General features: G+C 49.0%; 1 protein-coding gene across 2 annotated transcripts in view; it reads right to left on the reverse strand.

Annotated features, from left to right (window-relative positions):
- The window catches only part of PUF60 (poly(U) binding splicing factor 60), a 346,754-nt gene that overhangs the window by 144,720 nt on the left and 176,796 nt on the right, over positions 1–25,238 (reverse strand). For both annotated transcript variants that reach the window (XM_086966385.1, XM_086966384.1), the window contains exon 6: positions 15,342–15,434. In XM_086966385.1, coding sequence (XP_086822511.1) covers positions 15,342–15,434 — 93 coding nt within the window. The remainder of the gene's footprint in view (positions 1–15,341; positions 15,435–25,238) is intronic.

Below are 25,238 nucleotides of genomic sequence, written 5' to 3' on the forward strand. Positions count from 1 at the left end.
AGCTATAGCAGCCAAATGTATCCTGATGGAACTATACGCTAGTTTGCATTGGTACAGGTGCAGCAGGTAACATATGATGTTCTGCGTGGACGCATCTAGCAGATTAATGTCATTGTTGGAACAGTAAATGACAAATCGGTTCCATTTGGCTGCATAGCACGCCCTTGTTGTAGGTCGCCTTGCCTCTTTGATGATGTTCATACACTCAGGGGGCAAGGTGAGGTAGCCAAACTCTATGACCTCAGGAGCCAAATCGCTAGGCTCAACTGTTGAGGATCTGGGTGCTGAATGTCTCCATGGCTCTGAGTGAGGAGGTTGGGAGTGAGGCGCAGCCGTTGGTGAGGCACCACTGAAAGTTCCAGGAACGTGGTGTACCAAGCCTGCCGTGCCCACGTTGGAGCAACCAGGATGAGCGTCATGGAGTGCTGCCGCAGTTTGCGCGCCACCGGCGGTATGAGTGGGGCTGGGGGAAAAGCGTACGCAAATCTGCCTGACCAGTTCATCCATATCGCATTGCCCCGAGACTGCGGGTGTGGGAACCTGGCGGCGAAGCTTTGGCATTTTGCGTTCTCTTTCGTGGCGAAGAGGTCGATCTCTGGATGACCCCACTGCTGGAAGTATGGCTGGAGTACCGAGGGGTGGATTTCCCACTCTTGCATCTGATGACTGTGCCTGCTGAGCAGGTCCGCCATCTGGTGGTCTACGCCCGGGAGATGCTCCGCCATGAGGAAGATGGTCCTCTGAATGGCCCACTTCCACATGCTCTGGGCTAGGTGAGATAGCTGCGGGGAGTGTGTGCCTCCCTCGTTCTGGATGTAACACAGTGCATTCATGTTGTCCGTCCGGATCAACACGACCTTGTTGCACAGGTGCAACTTGAACGCTTTCAGTGCCATGAAGATTGCCATCAGTTCTAACAGGTTGATATGCATCTTTTGCTGTTGCGTTGTCCATAGTCCCTGCACCGTGTAATGGAGGACATGCGCTCCCCAACCCTGGAGAGATACGCCCGTCGTTAGCACTATCTGTGGGACAGGCTCTTGGAACGGTCGTCCCCTGCAAAGGTTATGTGGAGTCCACCAATGCAGAGGTAGGCACGACCGGTCACCAACACTAGGTCTTTTAGATGCCCATGAGCCTGGTTCCACTGTCGTGCAAACATTCTTGAAGGGGACGCATGCCACGTGCAGTCTCGCGTGCGGGACTATGAATATGCAGGATGCCATCATACCGATCAGCTGCATGAACACCTGGGATGGGAGTGATTGTTGATGCCTGAACCTCCGAATGAGCAGCTGCATGCTGTTGACCCTGGCAGAGTTCGGCTGCGCTGTTGCCATCAGAGTGTTCAATGTTGCCCCTAGGTACTGTTGCACATGGGCTGGCTGCAGGTGTGACTTCGTGTAGTTGAGTGAGAACCCCAGACTGTGAAGGAGGTGAATTGTGCGCGACATATGGCTGGCACACTGCTGGGCTGACTTGGCCTGAACGAGCCAGTCGTCCAGGTAGGGATAGACGTGAACATGTTGTCTTCGAAGGTGCGCAGCCACGGTCGCTAAGCACTTGGTGAACACTCTGGGGGTAGTGGTGACCCCGAAAGGCAGGACCTTGAATTGGTAATGCTGATTGTTGATGGTGAACCTGAGATATTTTTTGTGACTTGGGTGAATGGGAATGTGGAAATATGCATCCTTGAGGTCCAGGGTCGCTAGGAAGTCGCCCTGACTGAGCAACGGCAGGACCTGCTGTAAGGTTAAAATATGAAAGTGCTCTGAAAGGATGTATTGGTTGAGGGGTCTGAGGTCTAGAATGGGCCGCAGGGATCCGTCCTTTTTTGGGATTAAAAAGTACAGAGAGTACACCCTTGTACCTCGTTCTTCTGCAGGCACGAGCTCTATTGCCCCATTTTGCAGCATGGAGAGTACTTCTTGCTGCAATAAGTGCATGTGCTCTGCGGATATAGGACGGTGCCTTGGGGGTATGTTGGGGGGGGGGGGGGGGGGGGTGGAGGTCAGTTCTAGACAATAGCCGTATCAGACAAGTTGTCCGTGGTAATGCCTTCCCAGACTGGCAGGAACTGCTGGAGTCTTCCCCCGACAGGTGTTAGATGGTCGGGGGGCAGTGACAAGGCGTCACTGTTTGTTGGGAGCGGAGGATCTGGCGTTGTTATTGCCACGTCCTCTGCCTTTGGCGCTGTTCCCACGGTATCCACCCCCGGTATTCTTTGTGTAGGTGGATTGCGTGCTCCCTTTGGTGTACTGGGCCTGCTGTAAAGCCTGTCCTCTAGAGGCTCCCCTATTACCGGAGCGACGAAAGGAACTGCCCCGAAACTGCTGAGATTGCAGAGCCCCCATGGATATTGCTGTCTGTGTCCTTTTTTATTTTTTCGAGTGCTGTGTCTACCTCGGGACCAAAAAGGAAGTCCGGGTTAACCGGCTGGTTGAGCAGAGTTGTTTGAATCTCGGGCTTGAAACCAGAGATGCGGAGCCATTAGCATCACACTAATGTTTATGGCCCTAGCTGCCGTGTCTGCTGCGTCCAGTGCGCATTTGATGGACGCATTAGAAATCATCTTCCCTTCCTGTATAATCATCTCTGCTCCCTCCTTGTAAACATCAGGCAGGTGTTGCAACAACTGTTCCAGCGTGTCGTAGTGCGCCCTGTCGTATCTAGCCAACAGGGCCTGTGTATTTGAAATCCTCCAAATATTAGCAGCCTGCGCTGCCACTCGCTTTCCTGACGCCTCCAGAATCTTTGATTCCTTGTCCGGAGGTGGAGCGTCACCACTAGTTTGTGAGTTTGCCCTCTTGCGGGCATTGGCCACTACCAGGTAGTCCAAGGGGAGCTGGCCTTTGATGTAGGTGGGGTCCACTGGAGCAGGCCTATATTTTTTCTCAATCCGTGGGTTGATAACCCTAGTGTAGGAGAGTAGGGTCTGTAATCCTATTATCACCCCAGATTTTTTGCATTTTGCTTCACTGGTTTACGACTTCTCTGGCTGTGGGCCTGCTAATCAGACCCACAGCCTTGCTGTTCTCTCACTAAATTGACACGTGTACCTTAGGTGCATTTACCAATTGGTACTGGGCCACCTTATCAGACCCTGTAACTCAGGGCATAGGTGTACCCAGGGCCTACCAGGGGCTGCAGCATGTATTATGTCACCCCTGTCTGGCCATCTAAATCTGACACAACTGGCTGCACGACAGCTGGGGCAAGGTGGTGTAATCACCCTTTGCTTTAGATATAGTATGCCTATATCTAACCCTAAAATGGACACCCGTTTTCCTATCAGTCACTCCTATGGCAGGCCTTGACAATCCTGAAGGCAGAGTGCTGGGAATCGAGTGAGATGGTGCTCTGGCATGAGCTGAGCCCGTTTGCAGCTTGCGGAACCAAGTCCTAATAGCTGTTCCATGATAACGCATACCATATACTCTTAAGTGCATTATAATCCTCGCGGTTAAATGCTAACTCTGGCATCGCTTTATCAAAACATGTTGAGTAAGGTGTCATACGAATTGGAATACTAACCCCTTGCCAATTCTGGCGACGGGGTTAGCATTCCACCCTTCTAGAGGGACACGACATTTATGTAACTGTGAACCCCGGTTAAAGTTAACTCGAGCCTAAGCATCACAAAATGGATGCTGCCACCACAGACACAAGTCTGATCCCCTGCAGCTGGGAGTCCTTCCAGCGAGGGGGGCTTGGACAAAGGGTTTCCTGTCAGGGGCGGTGCTAGCACCATCCCAGACAGGGTTTTGTGTATCCTGGGTAGGCAGGGCTTTAGAGGAAGGTGACAGCAAGTGGCACCCCGGTGCTCACTATGCATCTGCCGGCTAGAACCAGTTTCAGGGGCACACCAGCCCCTGAGCTGGGGAAAGTCCGGCATGGGAGAGGGGTGTAACCACCTCCCTTCCTGGTCCCACCCATGGGCAGGACCTAGTCGCGTGCCAGCCCCTTTTACTAATATAAAGATAGGAGCGGGCCGCCTTCCAAATTAGATCATCTTTGAATCCTGAAACTACTTTCTACGAAAGGAACTCTCGACGACTTCTCAAGATTTCTCCCTTCTGACTAAGGAGTAGTCACCCTGCATCCGCAGGCACCATCCAAGCATCGCGGTCTGCTGTAAGTCTCTCCTCCGGATCAAGACTGCCCAGCTCGACGAAAACCGGCTTCCCTGGCACCTCTGACCTCTACCCACATCGTCAGCTCAGCTGAGATCCGTGGGTGCGACGAGACCTCGAGGAACCGGCCATCTTCAGGACTGCACGACGCTTGCCCAGCACGACCGCCGAGGGATCCTCGAGTGAGTGCTTTGGGGTCCGAGAAGCCCCAACCCTGAGCAGCTCCAGCACCGAAGTTCAGCCCTCCAGCATCCACCAGATCTGCGTGGGGCCCTTCTGCTTTTTGCTGCTCACCGCGTTGTCTGGCTACTAGCCCGCTGGCTTGTGGCCTTCCCGACGACGACCAACGACATCAACACCGCTGGTCTGGTTGCTCCAGACTGGCCCTTGCTCCCCTCCAAAAGAGGAGCACCCCGGACCCCCCTGGTCCACTCCAGACGCCATTTTTAGTCCACCGCGTGGGCTTGAATTTGCCAAGACTTGTTGCCCCAATCCTGGGTCCAGCGACGTCGACAGCAGCAACCATCGTGGGACAGCTCGCACCTCCATCCTGGTCGCCGACAACGCCTCCTGGTCCGTGAGACTGCAGAGCCGAGCGTCGCCCACTCACCTGGTCGAGGTGACTCCATCCGGTGCCATCCTGGTGCCCAGCTAATCACTGGCTAGTGATTCAGAACTTGATTCCCTCTGCTTACAGGTGTCTTCCATCTTCGATCCAGGCTTGGATCCATCCGAATCTCTTCACTGGTCGCCTGCCAGCAACTTCTTCTTTCAGGCTCCATAGACTGCAACGAGGATTCCCGACGTCTTTTCAGACCTATGCAGCCGCAGCCCCTGGGCTAGGTAACTTCGGCATTTCGGTGCCCCAGCATAGCCTCACTATCCAAGGGTCCAGATCCTTTTTCGTTTTCAGCCTAACTAGTCAGATTCGTCCGATATCACTAACTTTGTAATTCCTAGCAACCATAGACTTTGTCCCGCATCCCGCGTGAGAGTGCACACTCAGCACCCGAGTCCCCTAGGCCTCCTGCTAGTAATCTGAAGGTTCAGTAGTCCAGTCCTAGCGATTCCAAAGCCTATTAGTACAGTACTTACCTGCAAGTAATTTCGCATTCCACTTTTAGAGTATATGGTTTTTCGTGCCCCTCGGGCATTTGTGTAAATTGTGCAACTTGAAGTATTTTCGTAAGAGTTTTGTTGTGTGCTTAGTACCCTGTCCTCATAAAGAGTACAGGGCTGTTGTGATCTAAATAAATACACTGTTTATTTTCATTACACTTGTGTGGTGTCCTTTCACTTGGTGTTCAAGGGGTATATGTGATGGTATAACAGCTGGCTTAACACGCCCTCTAGAGTTTAGCCCGAAGACTGCTCGTATCCACGCTACTAGGATAGCTGGTCTATAAGGTTGACTTACAACCAATCATCAATAAGGGTTGTTTGGACTGATACAAAGTGCTCACTAGAATAGTGAACATTATATATCAGGCCAACTTCTCACATTGGTGAGCAGCGGTTGGGATTTGAGCTTGCTGTTGTTTTACCGCACGTATCCTAAGAATATAATTTGAAAGATCACATAAGTACCAAGGTACATATAACTTAGCTTAGAATACTCTGAGTTCTACTGAACCAGCTGTTGTAGTTCAACAGGGCCTAGCACACCCTGACTACAACTCTTAGCAAGGGATCAGTAGGCAAACATATAGTGTAGGTAGGTGCATCACTTACACCACACTAGAAAAGCATGTCAGACAAAGGAGGAAACTCTGAGTCTCCCCTTGTGTCAGTTGACCCTCCACAGGTCATGCCCAGATATGCAGCTCTTAGCTTCCAGGAGATGAGACAATTGTGTACCTCCAGGAAGCTAAAACAGGGTTCTAACCCTACCATTCCCTTTCTGATTGGTCTCAGAGACTTATGATGCCAGGAGAACTGCTAACCCAGATTCTTCTAATCCAGATGGGAATCTGCCCCCCTTAGAGGGACCCTTTAGTAACCCTGACCACCACCTCCAGGCAGCAGATGATGCTGAGGAGGAAGAGGAGTTATCAGAGGATGAGGCAGACAAAGGTCAGGTAGAAGTCAGTAGACTCACTAGGACCAACTTAAGTAGGTATGAGAATGGATTTGGGGGACCCCCAGGGCCACTCTCAGGCAGACTTAACATTGGGAATGGACGAGTTAGGTCTCTATCCAGAGGCTCTAACAGATCCATTCGAACCAATGGCTCTCAGACCTCTTCTCATAGAGGGATGTCATCCCCTAAGAGAAGGGAGCATGAAGCTAAGATGAGGGAAGACAATCTGAGGATTGAAAGGGAAGAACTTGCCCTGGCCAAAGAGAGGCTCGCCTTTGCTAGAGAGCAAAAGTTAAGTGGGTTAGATCTCACTGGTGGCAGCATTCTCCCAAGAGAAAAAGACAGGAGTTTAGACACTAGACACCTGAGTAAGATAGTGCCCCCCTTTAAACAAGGGGATGATATCCACAAATGGATAACTGCTTTGGAGAGGGCCTGCACTGTCCAGTGCGTCCCCCAGAGTCAGTGGGCAGCTGTCTTGTGGCTCTCCTTTGAAGGTAAAGGTAGAGATAAGCTCCTCACTACTAGACTGAGGATGCTAACAATTACCAAGTCCTGAAAAGTACACTGATAGATGGGTTTGGCTTAAACACTGGGCAGTACAGGTTGCTGTTCAGGGATACCCAGAAAACTCAGTCTCAGGATTGGTCTGACTTTGTAGATTGTGCCACTAAGGCTTTGGAGGGCTGGTTGCTGGGCAGTAAGGTTACTGATTATACAGGATTGTACAATCTGATCATGAGGGAACAGATTTTAAACAATTGTCAGAACCAGTTGTTGCATCAGCACCTTGTTGATTCAGATCTGACCTCTCCCCAAGAATTGGGAAAGAAGGCAGACAGATGGGTCAGAACAAGGGTCAATTAGAACCAGGGCCAGAACCAGGGTGGTCAGAAGAAAGGAGACCAGAAGGGTAAAGATACCAAAGGTGAACAAAATGACCAGAAGTCTTCGACAGGTCCCCAACAAACCAAAGAGGGTGGGGGTCAGGCTTCCCAGAAGAAGAAGACTCAAGAAGGCCAGTCTAAAAGGTGGTGCCAATACTGTAAAAGTAAAACTCACTGGTTTAGTGAGTGCACCAAGAAAGGAGGGCAAACTCCTGCCACTGCAGCCCCTAAGGCACCTGCACCCTCTAGTACAGTCAGCAGTGGTAGTGCACCTCCCAAGGGATTAGTTGGGTTAACCTTGGGTTCTGAGGGGTATGACAACTTAGTTGGCACACTCACTCAGGCTGTCCTTGTCTGTACAGGGGATGTGGATATATCCCCTGATGCCAGTCCCAATACTTTGGGCAAATACAGACAGACACCATTTATCAATGGCAAGATGGCTCAGGCCTACAGGGACACTTGTGCCAGTGTCACAACGGTGACACCTAACTTTGTGGACCCTGGACAGATCATGCTAGGTCCAGAGTACCTAGTGACCAATGCCAGCAATGTCACTACCCACCATAGTATGGCAATTGTTGATTTCTCCTGGGGAGGGGTAAGTGGCCAGAAGAAGGTTGTTGTTAGTTCAGACCTCCCAGTTGAATGTTTGTTGGGCAATGATTTGGAGTCATCCCTATGGTCAGAAGTGGAGCAGAGGACTCACATGGAAATGTTAGGCTTGCCAGCACATGTGCTTACTGTGACTAGGACACAGGCCAGAAGATGCCCCACTGAACAGGTGCTGGATCCTGGAAAAATGGACCAGACACCTTCCAAGAAGAAGAGCAGAAGGGTTAAGGCATTGCCTTCCCCCTTTGCCCCAGGTTGAGGTTCAAGTCTCAGAGGAGGCTGACCTCAAAGAGCTGAGGGAAACTGAGCCTAAAGAACTTGAACCTGATCAGGTTGAGTTTCTGGGTTCAGGGGGACCCTCCAGAGAAGACCTGGGGAAGGAACAGTTAGCCTGCCCTTCTCTTGAACCCCTCAGACAGCAGGCTGCTGCTGAGGCTGCAGGGAACGCCACAGGTGCCCACAAGGTATACTGGGAAGATGGACTCCTGTACTCTGAGTCAAGAGACCCCAAACCTGGTGCAACCAGGAGGCTGGTCATCCCCTTGTCTCTGAGAGGTTTCCTTCTCACCTTGGCCCATGAGATTCCCCTTGCAGGACACTTAGGCCAGAACAAGACTTGGGACAGAATTGTCTCACACTTTCACTGGCCTCACATGAATGAAGATACCAAGGAGTTTTGTCGCTCCTGTGTCACTTGCCAAGCCAGTGGTAAGTCAGGTGGCACAACAAAGGCCCCCCTTATACCAATGCCTGTGGTGGGGGTGCCCTTTGAGAGAGTGGGGATTGACATTGTTGGTCCAATGGAACCCCAGACAGCATCAGGGCACAAGTTTATACTGGTGGTGGTCGACCATGCCACCAGGTATCCTGAAGCTATTCCCCTTAGGACCACTGCAGCACCTGTTGTGGCAAGAGCCCTAGTTGGAGTGTTCTCCAAAGTGGGCTTTCCCTAAGAAGGTTGTCTCTGACAGAGGTGCAAACTTCATGTCAGGATATTTGACTGATATTTGACTGCTATGTGGAAGGAGTGTTGTGTCAACTACAAGTTCACTACACCCTATCTTCCACAATGCAATGGGCTTGTTGAAGGTTCAACAAGACCCTAAAAGGGATGATTCATGGACTACCTGAAAAGCTCAGGCGTAGATGGGATGTCCTGATACCCTGCCTTTTGTTTGCTTACAGAGAGGTCCCACAGAAGGGGGTTGGCTTCAGCCCTTTGAACTTCTGTATAGGCATCCTGTGAGAGGACCCCTATGTTTGGTGAAGGAAGGATGGGAGAGACCTCTCAAAAAGCCTGCAACCAACATAGTGGACTATGTACTTGGTCTCCGCTCCAGGGTGGCTGCGTATATGGAAAAGGCTTCTAAAAACCTTGAGGCAAGCCAAGAACTCCAAAAAGCTTGGCATGACCAAAAGGCTGTCCTGACTGTGTACAAGCCTGGACAGAAGGTGTGGGTGCTGGGGCCAGTGGCCCCAGCTGCACTCAAAGACAAATGGTCTGGGCCCCACACAATCCTTGAGCAAAAGGGAGAGGTCACCTACCTGGTGGACCTTGGAACTCCCAGGAGCCCCCACATGGTGCTCCATGTGAACAGGTTCAAAGCATATGTTGACAGGAAGGACATGAGCTTGCTCATGGCCACAGATGAGGGACAGGAGGAGGAGAGTGACCCTCTCCCAGACCTGCTCCTTCAGAATCCTGATGATGGATCAGTAGATGGTGTTGTCTTTTGTGGCAGCCTCTCTGACCATCAACAGAAGGATTGCAAACAAGTTCTTCAATCCTTCAGACATATGTTCTCTCTGACACCCAGTCAAACCAATTGGTGTACCCATGAGGTTGACACTGGTGACAGCCTGCCAGTCAAGAGTAAAATCTACAGGCAGCCTGATCACGTTAGAGACTGCATCAAAACAGAAGTGCAGAAAATGTTGGAGCTGGGAGTCATTGAGCCCTCAGATAGCCCTTGGGCTAGTCCAGTAGTTCTAGTGCCAAAGCCTCAAACCCAGGGTGGTAAGAAAGAGATGAGGTTTTGCGTAGACTACAGAGGCCTCAATGCAGTCACTAAGACTGATGAAGGGCAGATGAACTTATAGATAGATTGACTTCTGCCAACTACTTAAGTACATTTGACCTGACAGCTGGGTATTGGCAAATCAGGTTAGCTGAGGATGCCAAGCCTAAGACAGCATTTTCAACCCCTGGTGGACATTATCAGTTTGTGGTAATGCCCTTTGGTCGGAAAAATGCACCTGCCACCTTCCAAAGGCTGGTGAATCAAGTTCTCACTGGGCTGGATGACTTCTGTGCAGCATATCTTGATGATATAGCTGTCTTTAGTTCCACCTGGGAGGATCACCTGGTCCACCTGAGGAAAGTGTTAGAGGCACTGCAAGCAGCAGGTCTCACTATCAAGGCCACAAAGTGCCAGATAGGGCAGACACAGGTTGTATACCTGAGCCACCTTGTAGGTGGAGGCCAGGTTCAGCCACTGGAGAGCAAGATACAATCCATCAGGGATTGGGCTCCTCCAACCACCCAGACTCAGGTTCGAGCTTTCTTGGGCCTGACTGGTTATTACAGGAAATTTGTCAGAAATTATGGATCAATTGTGACTCCACTTAATGAACTGACAAGTAAAAAGATGCCAAAGAAAGTTCAGTGGACAGCAAGCTGTCAAAAAGCATTCGATGACCGAAAGCAGGCCATGTGCACAGCACCTATCCTAAAGAGTCCAGACTACTCCAAACCATTCATTGTCCAAACAGATGCTTCTGAGTTGGGTGTGGGAGCTGTTCTATCTCAACTGAATTTTGATGGTCATGACCAGCCCATTGCTTTTATAAGCAGAAGGCTGACCCCCAGAGAGAAAAAATGGTCAGCTATTGAGAGGGAGGCCTTTGCTGTGCTTTGGGCCCTGAAGAAACTGAGGCCATACTTATTTGGCACTCATTTCAAGATTCAGACCGACCATAAGCCCCTCTTGTGGCTAAATCAGATGAAGGGTGAAAACCCCAAACTGCTTAGGTGGTCCATTTCCCTACAGGGGATGGATTTCACAGTGGAGCATAGACCTGGCACTGATCATGGCAATGCAGATGGGCTCTCCAGGTATTTCCACTTAGAGCAAGAAGACTCACCTGGTCAAGGTTAGTTTATTGTCCCAAAGTTTGGGGGGGGCAAGGGGGGGGGGGTGTCATGTAGGAGAGTAGGGTCTGCAATCCTATGATCACCCCAGATTTTTTGCTTTTTGCTTCACTGGTTTACGACTTCTCTGGCTGTGGGCCTGCTAATCAGACCCACAGCCTTGCTGTTCTCTCACTAAATTGACACGTGTACCTTAGGTGCATTTACCAATTGGTACGGGGCCACCTTATCAGACCCTGTAACTCAGGGCATAGGTGTACCCAGGGCCTACCAGGGGCTGCAGCATGTATTAGGTCACCCCTGGCTGGCCATCTAAATCTGACACAACTGGCTGCACGACAGCTGGGGCAAGGTGGTGTAATCACCCTTTGCTTTAGATATAGTATGCCTATATCTAACCCTAAAATGGACACCCGTTTTCCTATCAGTCACTCCTATGGCAGGCCTTGACAATCCTGAAGGCAGAGTGCTTGGAATCGTGTGAGATGGTGCTCTGGCATGAGCTGAGCCCGTTTGCAGCTTGCGGAACCAAGTCCTAATAGCTGTTCCATGATAACGCATACCATATACTCTTAAGTGCATTATAATCCTCGCGGTTAAATGCTAACTCTGGTATCGCTTTATCAAAACATGTCGAGTAAGGTGTCATACGAATTGGAATACTAACCCCTCGTCAATTCTGGCGACGGGGTTAGCATTCCACCCTTCTAGAGGGACACGACATGTATGTAACTGTGAACCCCGGTTAAAGTTAACTCGAGCCTCAGCATCACAAAATGGATGCTGCCACCACAGACACAAGTCTGACCCCCTGCAGCTGAGAGTCTTTCCAGCGAGGGGAGCTTGGACAAAGGGTTTCCTGTCAGGGGCGGTGCTAGCACCCTCCCAGACAAGGTTTTGTGTATCCTGGGTAGGCAGGGCTTTAGAGGAAGGTGACTGCAAGTGGCACCCTGGTGCTCACTATGCATCTGCCGGCTAGAACCAGTTCCAGGGGCACACCAGCCCCTGAGCTGGGGAACGTCAGGCATGGGAGAGGGGTGTAACCACCCCCCTTCCTGGTCCCACCCATGGGCAGGACCTAGTCGCGTGCCAGCCCCTTTTACTAGTATAAAGATAGGAGCGGGCCCCCTTCCAAATTAGATCATCTTTGAATCCTGAAACTACTTTATACGAAAGGAACTCTCTACTTCTTCTCAAGATATCTCCCTTGTGACTAAGGAGTAGTCACCCTGCATCCGCAGGCACCATCCAAGCATCACGGTCTGCTGTAAGTCTCTCCTCTGGATCAAGACTGCCCAGCTCGACGAGAACCGGCTTTCCTGGCACCTCTGACCTCTACCCACATCGTCAGCTCAGCTGAGATCCGTGGGTGCGACGAGACCTCGAGGGACCGGCCATCTTCAGGACTGCACAACGCTTGCCCAGCACGACCGCCGAGGGATCCTCGAGTGAGTGCTTTGGGGTCCGAGAAGCCCCAACCCTGAGCAGCTCCAGCACCGAAGTTCAGCCCTCCAGCATCCACCAGATCTGCGTGGGGCCCTTCTGCTTTTTGCTGCTCACCGCGTTGTCTGGCTACTAGCCCGCTGGCTTGTGGCCTTCCCGACGACGACATCAACACCGCTGGTCTGGTTGCTCCAGACTGGCCCTTGCTCCCCTCCAAAAGAGGAGCACCCCGGACCCCCCTGGTCCACTCCAGACGCCATTTTGAGTCCACCGCGTGGGCTTGAATTTGCCAAGACTTGTTGCCCCAATCCTGGGTCCAGCGACGTCGACAGCAGCAACCATCGTGGGACAGCTCGCACCTCCATCCTGGTCGCCGACAACGCCTCCTGGTCCGTGAGACTGCAGAGCCCAGCGTCGCCCACTCACCTGGTCGAGGTGACTCCATCCGGTGCCATCCTGGTGCCCAGCTAATCACTGGCTAGTGATTCAGAACTTGGTCCCCTCTGCTTACAGGTGTCTTCCATCTTCGATCCAGGCTTGGATCCATCCGAATCTCTTCACTGGTCGCCTGCCAGCAACTTCTTCTTTCAGGCTCCATAGACTGCAACGAGGATTCCCGACGTCTTTTCAGACCTATGCGGCCGCAGCCCCTGGGCTAGCTAACTTCGGCATTTCGGTGCCCCAGCATAGCCTCACTATCCAAGGGTCCAGATCCTTTTTCGTTTTCAGCCTAACTAGTCGGATTCGTCCGATATCACTAACTTTGTAATTCCTAGCAACCATAGACTTTGTCCCGCATCCCGCGTGAGAGTGCACACTCTGCACCCGAGTCCCCTAGGCCTCCTGCTAGTAATCTGAAGTTCAGTAGTCCAGTCCTAGCGATTCCAAAGCCTATTAGTACAGTACTTACCTGCAAGTAATTTCGCATTCCACTTTTAGAGTATATGGTTTTTCGTGCCCCTCAGGCATTTGTGTAAATTGTGCAACCTGAAGTATTTTCTTAAGAGTTTTGTTGTGTGCTTAGTACCCTGTCCTCATAAAGAGTACAGGGCTGTTGTGATCTAAATAAATACACTGTTTATTTTCATAACACTTGTGTGGTGTCCTTTCACTTGGTGTTCAAGGGGTATATGTGATGGTATAACAGCTGGCTTAACACGCCCTCTAGAGTTTAGCCCGAAGACTGCTCGTATCCACGCTACTAGGATAGCTGGTCTATAAGGTTGACTTACAACCAATCATCAATAAGGGTTGTTTGGACTGATACAAAGTGCTCACTAGAATAGTGAACATTATATATCAGGCCAACTTCTCACACCTAGCTTTTGTGGGTTCTTTGAAAATGTCCGCAGCATGCTTCAGGACAACTTTAAGCATAGGCAAAGTCTTAGTGGATCGTTCAGAGGTGGAGAAAGTGTCAAACAAGAAATCTTCGTCCACAGGTTCTGCGTGCATCTCCACTTCATGGTTGAGTGCTGCCCTTTCTATCAAAGCGTTAAACGCCGCCGTGTCCTCAGTTGGCGATGTTTTGACGCTGTAGGACTGGGCGTCTGGTGCAGCATGTGGATCATCAGGGTCTATAGTTTGATCTACAGCCTCAGACCACTGTTGTGGTTCATCTTGATCAGTCAGTCGAGGTGACGTGTTTGATGGTTGAGCTCTGCGTCGAGCTCCAGTCTTCGAGGCGACAGCCACCTTCGACGCCGAAAGGTCGTCGATAAGTCTTTGATTGGACAGGCGTCGACGTCGAACCGACCACCATTTTAAGTAGTTTCGGTTTCGATTTAGAAGAATCGACCGATGGCTCCTTGGATGTATTCTTAGCCTGGCTTGGACGCGGGGCTATAGAACGTGAAGGAAGATCTTGGCTAAGGCCTGTCGGCGATGCCTCGACCTGAGCCGTAGGGAGCGTAATGTCAATTATAGGCCCCGCTACTGCGGTTGGGCCTGGCTCATCACTGGAGTCGTCATAGACGGCTCCGATGGCCCCTTAGTCGTCCCCTACCTCGACGAAGTCTTCTTCGTGGACGTACTCTTTAGCTTGCTCGTCCACCTCGAAGTTGGAGTCATTCTCCGACACTGGTTCCGACCGCTCTTCAGGAACCTCCTCTTTTTCTTCATCTTCGGCGCCTTCTTCGTCACGGGCCTCGAAGATGTTGACCGGCTCGGGCGCCGACTTTTGCGCCGACTGCCTCGCTGCGTGTCGAAGTTTAAGCCTCTTCTTGGAGCGGAACTTCGAGCAGGCCATACAGCTGGCCTCGTCGTGCTCGGGGGACAAACATTTATTGCACACTGGGTGCACATCAATGTGGAGGTATTTCAAATTACAGACGGGGCATCATTTAAACGGGCTCCGATCCATCGTCGTCGCAGTCTGGGCATTTGGTGTCGAAAGCGAGAACCAGCTTCCGACGTCCGGTTAGAAGAACTGGAAAAGAACAGGCACCGAACGAGACAATAGCGATGCTTTGAAGGCCTTTTGGCCTTAGGAAAGAGTCCATACAAAGTTTCCGAACTAGAGTCGAGAAAGTACATCCGAACCCAATGGCGGAAAAAAACAATCTGAGGATGGAGAGGATGCCCATGCGCACTGTAGTCCAGGGGAGGAGCCACCTATCTCGTGATACTTCGAAGACTCTTCCAGGACAACAATGTGCAATCATCCGGACCCAACACTAGGCGGCGATCTATGCACAGATAAGATGTTATTAGTGCATTATTTTTGGTGATTTGATGGTTTTAAGAGCCCACATGCCTCGAACATGACCACTCTGTGTAAACCAAAAAAACGAAGGTGCAGGGAAACAACAGTTGCATGATGTAAGGATAATGGTAGTGTTCAGTTAAATAGCAAGAAAAAGTGTTCTAAATCTAGCTGAAAAACTCTGGGGAACTAAGAATTAAGAGCTTAGGCAGTGATAATGTCAAGTGATACCAGAGGCACCGTATTGATAAGCATTAGTCCTTTTTGAACAAATGTGTTTCTTCAAATGCTCCACCGCCATCTGCACAGAACACAAGGAAATGCTTACTTTTATATTCCTGCCTCCCAGCATGACAGAGTTCATTTGCTCCAAGGCCAGCTGGGCAGCTTCTGGCACCTCATATTCCACAAAAGCAAAACCCTGCCAAACGAGAAAAACAAATTAGCATACTGAGCAAATGCAACGTACCTCATGCAGTCTATACATCTTAAACACTGGATAACAAAATGGGGAAATCCCTGCCATTTGGTTCCCTGGTGTGATATTTAATTCTACATGTACAGCGCTGCAGGCAAAGTGCTGCTTATAAACACAGTGTAAGCAAACTACACCTGAATACTCAAGGAGAGCAAAAATCACAGAATGGCAAATGTACTATTCAGATAATACCAAGGTGGTGAATTCCCACCTGCTGCTGTAGAATCCTGGAAAGCTGTGACAACCAGAGACAAGCCCTCCAGTCTCTTGTGTGAACATCTATATTGGACAAGCCATACTGTTTGGGAATGCAAGGGACAGTGGAAGCCTTGAAAAGAAGGCCTACCATTGACGTTGAAGAGGATCATGGATCACGCCACATATTAGAACGTGCATGGTATGGCTAAATGAAGCAAGACATGAATACAGCATTGGTCTTGTGTGTTAGTGCTTTGCTTATTTTCATTAACAGAAGTCAACCCAAAATTATGAACTGACCGCAAAGGAACACCAAATAATTGTTCAGGGTTATAAAACACCAATAAGTTGGGCCTAGAACAGAGATAAATCAGCAAGAGACTTCTTAATTAACCTCTGTGGGAATACAGCATGGCGGGAAACGAATGATGTAGGTCTGCAATGGGACAATTGGCAAATTGCTGCATTATTCCTTGCCAGGTTTGCTTACGTTTCCATTGCTCTTCCAGCTGTAGCTATCATAATACTACCCAGTACCTCACCACCATTTCCTGTTCCACTCAGAGGTCGAGGCTGACGACAACTATTCCCTTGATAGCCAGGGTCCCGTTCCTTGCATGGAGAAAGACAGAGGGAGACAGAGAGAAAGAGAAAAGGAAGATGCAGCTGGCTCCTCACAACAGTATCTTTTATAACCCATCATGCTGGGCACTGCCAAGACAGGTTTGATGCCAACATCCTCTTAATACCTAATTTCAAACAAGTCAAGTTTTCAGTCAGGGTGGTAGTACACTGCATCTTTTCCCTCCGATGTTTTAATTCTATAATTTTCTGGTATTAAAATGCTGCTTTAAGAGCTTCTTGACCCATTCCCACCATTATTCGGAATGTGGTGTTTGTGAACTGTTCACAAATTACATCACTAAAAGCTGAGGCTTTACAGGCAACAGTAGGGCAAGCTGCGCCCACACTTCTAATCGTATCCCTTTCATACACTTCTCTCACACTTTATCACGCTTAATTTCTCTTTTGAGAAACAGGAAACGTGTCCATTTTTGTGCAGTCTACTTAAGAGTGCACCAGTAAAATTGGCAAGGGAAAAGGTATTTGTCAATAGTCGAAAAAACGTATTTTTATACCAAATGCTAGTTACCAGGAATCCAAGATCAAACATCATCTGATCAGTCTGGTTATTCTTTTATATGACACAGCCTCAAAAGAAGGGAATGTCCCACCTGACAGGCAGTTTTAGATAAGATCTGGGACCCGCACACAAACTCCCAAACAGACAGCACCCTATCCACTTGAAAACAAATTCACACCAAATATATGGTCACAGCAACAGCATTTGCTATCACTAGCCCTTGCTTTGTTTCAGCTAGCCATGCATACATTTCTATGCAAACTCATATGCAATCACATTATGCTTTTCATTATCAATCAATTATGCCTTGCATTATTCCTCAAACAAAAAGTGAGTAATTTTTTATTGGGTTTTAATATGCACTTAAACTTACAAAACCCACAACTTGGTAATAAAATAAAGAGTGTACAATAAAGTTTCACCAATCTAAATCTTCTAAATACAGTCATCTTGCATTACCCTAGTATAGCTATCAGTTGGAGACAATACAATCTCCTGCTCCATGTCTGACAGGCAGTCAATCAAGCCCAAACTAGTATGTGATCTAAATAACTATACCCATAGCCAATAATCTAGGACATGCAAGAACACAGCATTTATAAGATATGACAACAATTCACGCTTCAAGGTTTTTATTTGCATTACTACTGGCATCTTCTCCAGACCTTTGGATAAGTTAAGAGAGCAAGGGCCTCCAAATATCTTTAGGGCTATATTGAAGTAGCATTACTTCCCTGTACGCTTCTAGCTGCAGGGTTTTACTAATGTAGCCTGTAATACGGTATGGACAAACTGACAAGACTATATGTTTGCCAGCTAGATTACCTTACTGCCATCTTATGCAAATACATGCAAAATACTATGAAGCAACACTTCATGTGCACTAAGACACCATGTCTAATCAGCCCCATTAACAATGGTAATTATAACTGAATGGCCTTAGATGTGGTAGTTTTCCAGATTTTCTGTTGAAGCAGTCATTGAAGCCAGACAAAAACCTCTAAACTCTTTAACCCTGTGGGATAGCTAGGTGAGTTTCAAGGCAATCTATAGCAGACAGTTTTACAATAAAGAGCAAAAAGTTGTCATCCTCATGGTCTAAATAGTTTTCTTTAACAAGATGGGAGTTCAAGATGGATTAGATTCTAAATTTATTTCACCACATGCCTGACCTGGTTATCATGTCAGCTTCTACACTGATGTTTTGTCATTGTGTGACACTATGTGGCGGGTCTTTGTTCATGAACACTGATGGTACTGCTCTACCCCTTTGGAGTGCATTTTTAGCAGTAGTTTGCCTGTTAGCTGGTAACACAAGCAAACGTAACTTACAACTCATAAGTTCACCGTGGGAAAGACCTCTCATATGGCTGGACAGCTAAGCTATACAACTGTTAATAACATTACTTATAATATGCCTGCTAATGCTTACTCTACCATTTCGTAGCGCAGCAGGTTAAAGGTGTTCCTTTTCACTAAATCACACAATATGGACGTAAATGTAAATGTAGTAGTATTTGTATAGCGCACCAAATCGACCCCGAAGGGGTATCTCAGGCGCTTGTACGCATACCACTGTGGAACCCTTCCTGGCTTTTCCCTGTGAAATGCCCACTCCTGGGCAGCCCCAAGGTGAAGCCAGGCATCCTAGCGTTCTTGGGGCCGTTGTGGAGATTAAGCAAGCTATTGCCCAGAGTTTCAGAGTGGGACCCATGATTAGAATAGGCACTGAAGCGAGAATTATCAGGTCCGCGGAAATCGAGCCCAAGACCCGCCGAGGCAGTAATTGAACCCTGGTCCCAGGCTAGACCTCTGCATCAGGGTCTGCCGCTCTAACCATTGAGCCACACTTCTCCACGTAGACTCTGCTGAGATTTGAATGTGTGGTTCGCACATGCGTCTCCAGTGAACACTTAACTTGCTGGTATATCTTGCAGATGGCGGATACTTCTAATATCCATTATTCTTTTTACAAGCAATGGTTTACTGAATCCAGGGTAAGTAGACTTAGTTTATTAGAGGTCAGGGGAAAACACTGGTCATTGTCTTGAAAGCACCACGTAGGTTGCTTCACATAAGACAATCTTCACCACACCTGTCATTTGATCATGCCGAGATGGTGCCTTGCAGCCAATTATGGTTTTTCAGCACTAAGTATGCTGGGAATTGGAAAACACATTTTCCATTAGAAATATAGACCAAAAAGTCTGAGTAACCTTAATGCTCATCGATTAAGCAGGAAAAAGCGAATTATCTGCAACAATAACAAATAGTTTCTTATCGGTCGGTGTAATTTTGCAGCTTGAAGATCTTTCTGGATTCACTATGCTATGCATTATTCCGCAGTCTAGTGGTTGGGTCCAGAATCGTAGTCTTTTCTTTCTATTTTTTTTGTAGCCCAGGTGGGCGTCGACGTCCCACCTTTTGGTGTACTTCCTGTGACGTCAGCATGCTTCCTGCGGACGCTCCCACATTTGGGCGCCATCTTCGGATTCTTTTTTCTTGTTTTTGTGTTCTGTCTGTGAATCCTTTGGCAATGTTTTCTAGTTCTTCCTCTAAGTAAATGATTTTTTCTCTTTGTCTTTTAAGGTGTCTGTTTGTATATTGTCCTTGTATTTCCACCTTCTTCTCCTGCCTCATCTTTCTGGCAGAGGTGGGTAGGTTTGCTAGTGAATCCAGAAAGATCGTCAAGCTGCAAAACTACACCGACCGGTAAGAAACTATTCGTTTTGCAGCGTGAATCTTTCTGGATTCACTATGCTGTGCATAGACTTTGTAGCGGTTTGTTATGTTTGTGGCAGCTGGGTGGAAGATGAGCGTTGGTTGTTGAATAAATGTTGAAGCACCTTCTGTCCTATTTGTGCTTCCTTGTTCATTTGTATATCCACACAGTAGTGGTTAGTGAACGTGTGCACTGAAGCCCATGTTGCCGCCAGGCATATGTCTTGAATGGGTGTGTTAGTCAGGAAGGCTATTGTTGCTCCCTTTTTCCTGGTAGAGTGGGCGCGTGCCCCATCTGCTAGTTCTTGGCCTGCCTGTTTGTGGCAGAATTGTATAGTTTGCGCGATCCATCGTGCGATGGTTCCCTTCGTTACTGGTCTACCCAGGAAACTGCTCGCGAAGGACACAAACAACTGCTTTGTTTTTCTGTGCTCTTTAGTTCTTTCCATGTAATGCATTATTGCTCTTCTAGCGTCCAGAGTGTGCAGTGCACTATCTGCGCTTGTGGATGGTTTCTGAAAGAAGCTTGGTATTTGTACTGTCTGGTTCATGTGAAACCTAGACACCACCTTTGGCATAAAGTGTGGGTCAGTTCTCATTACCACCCTATCATTATGTATTTGAATGTAGGGTTCTTGCAGTGTCAGCGCTTGCAGGTCGCTTACCCTGCGCAGCGAGGTGAATGCCACCAGAAAGGCAGTCTTCATTGTTAGCATTTGTAGATGGGCCTTATGGATGGGTTCAAAGGGCGCTTTCATAAGTTCTGTTAGGACTAAATTGAGGTTCCATGGCGGTGGTGGCATCCTCTTAGCTGGTGCGATCCTTTTTGCCCCTTCCAGGAATCTCTCTACTACTTGTGATGTAAAGAACCTCTTTCCTGTATCTTCTCTTGTGTAGGCTACTATCGCTGCTAGGTGTACTCTTAGCGAGGATGAACTTAGTTTTGCTTTCAGCAGATGTGTGAGATATCTTAGCACCGTATATTCCCGTGTCATTTTCTTGTGTAGTTTTTTCTTGCTGCACCATTGTGTGAACCTCTTCTATTTTGCCACATAGCACCTTCGTGTGGTAGGTCTCCTTGCCTCTCTTAGCACCTGCAGGGTGCTCTCCGGTAGCCTTAGGTGTGCAAACTATGTCTTCAGGAGCCATGCAGCTAGGCTCAGGCTCTCTGGCTCTGGGTGTAGTACTTCTCCGTTTTGCATGGAGAGTGTCTTTTCTTTTCCCGAACTTGTGGGGTGGTTCCTGTGCCATTTCCATTATTTGTGCCCACTGTGGTGCCACCAGCATCAGTGTCATGTTGCTGGTTCTGCACTTGTTGAGTACCCTGTGCATCAGTGCTATCGGGGGTAAAGCATAGGCAAATGTTTTGGACCAGCTTATCCCCCTGGGATCGTTCCCATGGTTGCCTGGATGCGAAGTATCGGCATTTTGCATTCTGGTGTGTTGCAAATAGGTCTATTGTCGGTGTTCCCCACCTCTTGAATAGCCTTTGCGTTTCCGGTGCATTGAGCTCCCACTCGTGGGATGCTGAAGTCTGTCTGCTGAGCTAGTCTGCTTCCACATTGTCCTTTCCTGGTAGGTGTATGGCTAGCAGGACTATTTTGAGTGGGATGGCCCATCTCCATATTTCCTGTGCTAGGTTGGATAGTGCGACTGATTGTGTTCTTCCCTGTTTGTGGATGTAGAACATTGTTGTTGTGTTGTCTGTTTGTAGCAACACTCTTTGGTTGTACAGTTGTTTCTGGAATGCCTTCAGGACGAGTAACAGTCTTCAGTTCCAGGTAGTGGATGTGTCTGACCGCATCTGCTGGAGTCCACAGACCCATCACCTTGAGCTTGTTCATGTGTGCTCCCCATCCCATCTGTGATGCGTCTGTGGTGACGGTCACCGTTGGGGTTGGTGGTGTTAAAGGTTTCCCTTTTGTTATGTTCTCCCTGTTCCACCACGTTATCTCCTCCTGCACTGCGTGTGTTACAACCACTAGATCTTCCCAACTTCCTGTAGCTTGTGACCAATGTTGTTGCAGCCATTCCTGGAATGGTCTCATGTTGAGCAGGTGTATGCAGGACGCCATCATCCCCATGATCTTGCTCGCTGTCCTCACTGTCAGAGCTCGCCCCTTCTGGGAGTGGCGTGTCTCCTTCAGCAGGGCCAGTGTTCTCTTGTCACTGGGGAACACCTTGCACTGTATGGTGTTGATCTGTGCACCCAGGAAGATCTTCACTTGCTCTGGTTCCATTGAGGATTTCCCCCAGTGTGTGGAGAATCCCAGGTCTGTCAGCGTTTCTGTGACCCGCTGTGCGTGATCCTTGCATGTCCTATGTGAACTTGCTTTTATTAGCCAGTCGTCGAGGTACGGGTATAAATGAATCCCTCCCCTCAGCAGGTAAGCTGCCACGCCAGCGAGACATTTGGTGAAGACCCTTGGTGAGGATTTTAGTCCGAAGGCTAGGGCTGTGAACTGGTAGTGTTCTTTGTTGATGGTAAATCCTAGTAGATGTTTGTGCTGCCTGTTCATGGGAATGTGCAGATAGGCATCTTTGAGGTCTATGGTGGACATGAAGTCTCCGTCCCTTATCGGAGGAATGACCTCTTGTAGGGACGTCATTTTGAATTTTTGTGTCTTTATGTAGTCGTTTAGGAACCTTAGATCCAGGATGGGTCTTAGTGTTTCGTCCACTTTTGGTACCAGAAAATAGAGTACACTCCCTTGTTCCTTTCTCTGAATGGAACTGGTTCGATGGCGTCCTTTCGGAGTTCTTGTGATTCCTCTAGGAGTAGCGCTAGTACTTTTCCTGAATGCGCCTTCCTTTTTGGTTTTCTGTTTGGTGGTTTCTTTTCCAGTTCTATGCATTATCCGAACTGTATGATGTTGAGTATCCATTTGTCTGTAGTTATCTTCTTCCACTCCTGGAAGAAGTGTCTTAGCCTGACTCCTACTGGTATTACATGTTCGTAGATGTTTGGTCCATGTAACCCTCTCTTGTTGACCTTGTTGTGCTCCACCCTCGGAGGGGTTGTGTGGGTGGGCACGCTTTGCGGGACGGAGTCACTTTGAGGTGGGTTGTTGGCCCCCTTTTCTTGTTTGCCCTCGTCCATTTGCCCTCCTGCGAAAGGACTGGCCCAGAGGCTGGTACTGCCAGGTTTGTTTTTGCTGACCCTGCTGTGATTGACTGTCGCCCTGGTGGGCCTGCTGGAATGCCTGGTGTGACGTTCCCGGCTGGTTTCCTCCCCTTCCGTTTGATCTCCGTGACGGGGTACCCCTTCTCATCCCTCTAAATTGTAAGGCCCCCATGGACCTTGCAGTTTCATTTTCTTTCTTGAGCTGGGTGAGTTTTTCATCCACCGGTGCCCCGAACAGTGTTTCTCCATTGAAAGGGGTGCTCAGAAAGTTGTTCTGTACTTCCGGCTTGAAGCCTGGGATCCTGAGCCAGGCATGCCTTCTTTCTGTGATTCCTATCATCATAAGTCTGTTGGATGCGTAAGCCCCATCCAAGGCTGTTTTCAGGCAAGAATTTGCTATATTTTTTCCTTCCTCCACCAGTTGTGACGCTCTTTGCAGGTATTCCTCTAGGAGGTGCTTGAGCAGTTGTCCGACCTCGTCCCAATGCTGGTACTGGTGTCTGTTTAGTAGGGCATTGGAATTCGTCATGTGCCAGTGTACCGCTGAATTTCTCTCTATTTTCCTCCCAGTTAGGTCCATCCTCCTACTTTCTTTGTCTGGTGGTGGGCCTGATGTTGTTGGGACGTTTGCCCTCTTCCTGGCTGTTGCCGCAATAATGGAGTCCATTGTGACAGATCCCTGGATGTAGGGAGGATCCTGAGAGGAGTGCTTGTTTTTTTTTCTCAGTCCTAGGTGTGACAGACCTGCAGGTCCGCTGGGTATTTGAACGCCTCCCTCCCTTGGTCCATGACACTTGGAAGTATGGGGAGGAACAAGCTCTTTGTTTGAGTTGGGAGCAGGGTCTCTAAGAGGAAGCATGCCTTTGGTTTTTCCTCATCCAGTTTGACTCCATAAACCGCTGCAGCGTTCCTGATGACTGTGTTATAGGCCCCAATGTCATCTGGCGGCGAAGGCTTCGAAGGATTCGTCTCCACGGGCTCTTCCGGGTTTTCGGAGTCTAGGTCCTGCCATTCCAGGTCCTGTGCCATCGAGGATGCCAAGCCGAAACTCGTTCGCTGGTCATCGTCGCCTTCCTCCTCGTAGTATAGGCCCTCTTCCTTTAGGTGTTCCTGGGGCTCGGGAGTTTTCAGCAGCTCTTCGGCGTCAAACTCCTCTTCCTCTTCTATTTCGACGATCGTCGGCGGCGGCGGTTTCGACGGAATCGTGAACCTTTTCATTTTCTCGTCTAACTCTCTCTTCCTTTGCAGGATGTTATCCATTTCGGCCTCAAGCCTTCTCTTTTTCCTCTCCATCTCGGCGGCATGTTCAGCGTCGAGCGATTCGGCCGATCTCTTCGACTTAGTCGAAGACGTCGAAGCAACCTTCAGGTCCTTCTCCTTCGAAGCCGAGCGGTCCTTTTCGGGGATGTGCTTCGACTACCTTGGCTTTTATCTGGTCTTCGCCGCCTGGGAGTCCTTTTCGAAGGATCCGCTGGGCTGTTTGTCCTTGGATGCAGCTGCGGCCGTAGAGATTTTCGGCGCCAGTGCTCCCTTCGAGGACTTACTCTGTTTTTCTAGAGTCAGACTCGAGCGTTCGAGAGTCGGTCGTGGGTTTAGGGGTCGACAACTCTCCTACCTCTTTAGATGCCTTCTTATCGGTCTCTATGACCGTGTAGTCATCTGGTCCCTCGTGATGTCCTCTTCGTCGCTGGAGAGGCCCAGGTCCCGAAGAGACGGAGGTTGGCCTTTGCATGGTGTAGTGGCTCTCCTCTGTCTCTCTCTAACCCGGAGTGTCTTCGGGATGAAGGCGGAGCAGGCGTTGCAATCCTTGCTCTCGTGGTCGACCGGCAGGCAGAGGTTGCAGACCGGGTGCTGGTCATTCTGCGCGTATTTGTGGTGGCAGTTACGGCAGAACTTAAAAGGTATTTTGTCCATTACTGCACTCAGGGTGCCCCCTGTGTGCGCATTCTCCGTTGGACGTCGAAGATCTCGAAGTTCTCCTCCTCCTTAGTCGTCCCGGCTTGGTGATCTTGTTCCTCAGTATCTTCTACAAACGCAGGAAGCGTGCCAACGTCACAGGAAGTACACTAAAAGGTGGGACGTCGACGGCCACATGGGCTACAAAAAAAAAAGAAAGAAAGAAAAGACTACGATTCCGGACCCAACCACTAGACTGCGGAATAATGCACAGCATAGTAAATCAAGAAAGATTCACGCTGCAAAAATAAGTCTTGCAGCGTTGTAGAATCATACGCTATGAACCCTGTTACCATTTAATGTTTGCTTTTTTTCAACAACCACACAAATGTCAGTAGAAAGCAGCATGTGCATTAGTAACATGCTGAAACCTGAACAAGTTACATACCAGTAACTGGTTTCCGGCTTGTTGTGTTGTATTTTCATATGCTATAAACTCTCCGAAGATTTGGTGGTGAATTTGGAAATTTCAACACCTGATGGTAAATTGTCAGTTTACGACACACATGCTATGTAAAGTAGGATTATTTAACTGTGACCATGATGTATGGGCTAGGTGCCAGCTATGCTTCAACTTCTACAAATATGAGTATTACAGGCCCCT

Source organism: Lissotriton vulgaris, chromosome 4_1 (genome assembly GCF_964263255.1).
Source record: "Lissotriton vulgaris chromosome 4_1, aLisVul1.2, whole genome shotgun sequence".
NCBI classification, from domain to species: domain Eukaryota; kingdom Metazoa; phylum Chordata; class Amphibia; order Caudata; family Salamandridae; genus Lissotriton; species Lissotriton vulgaris.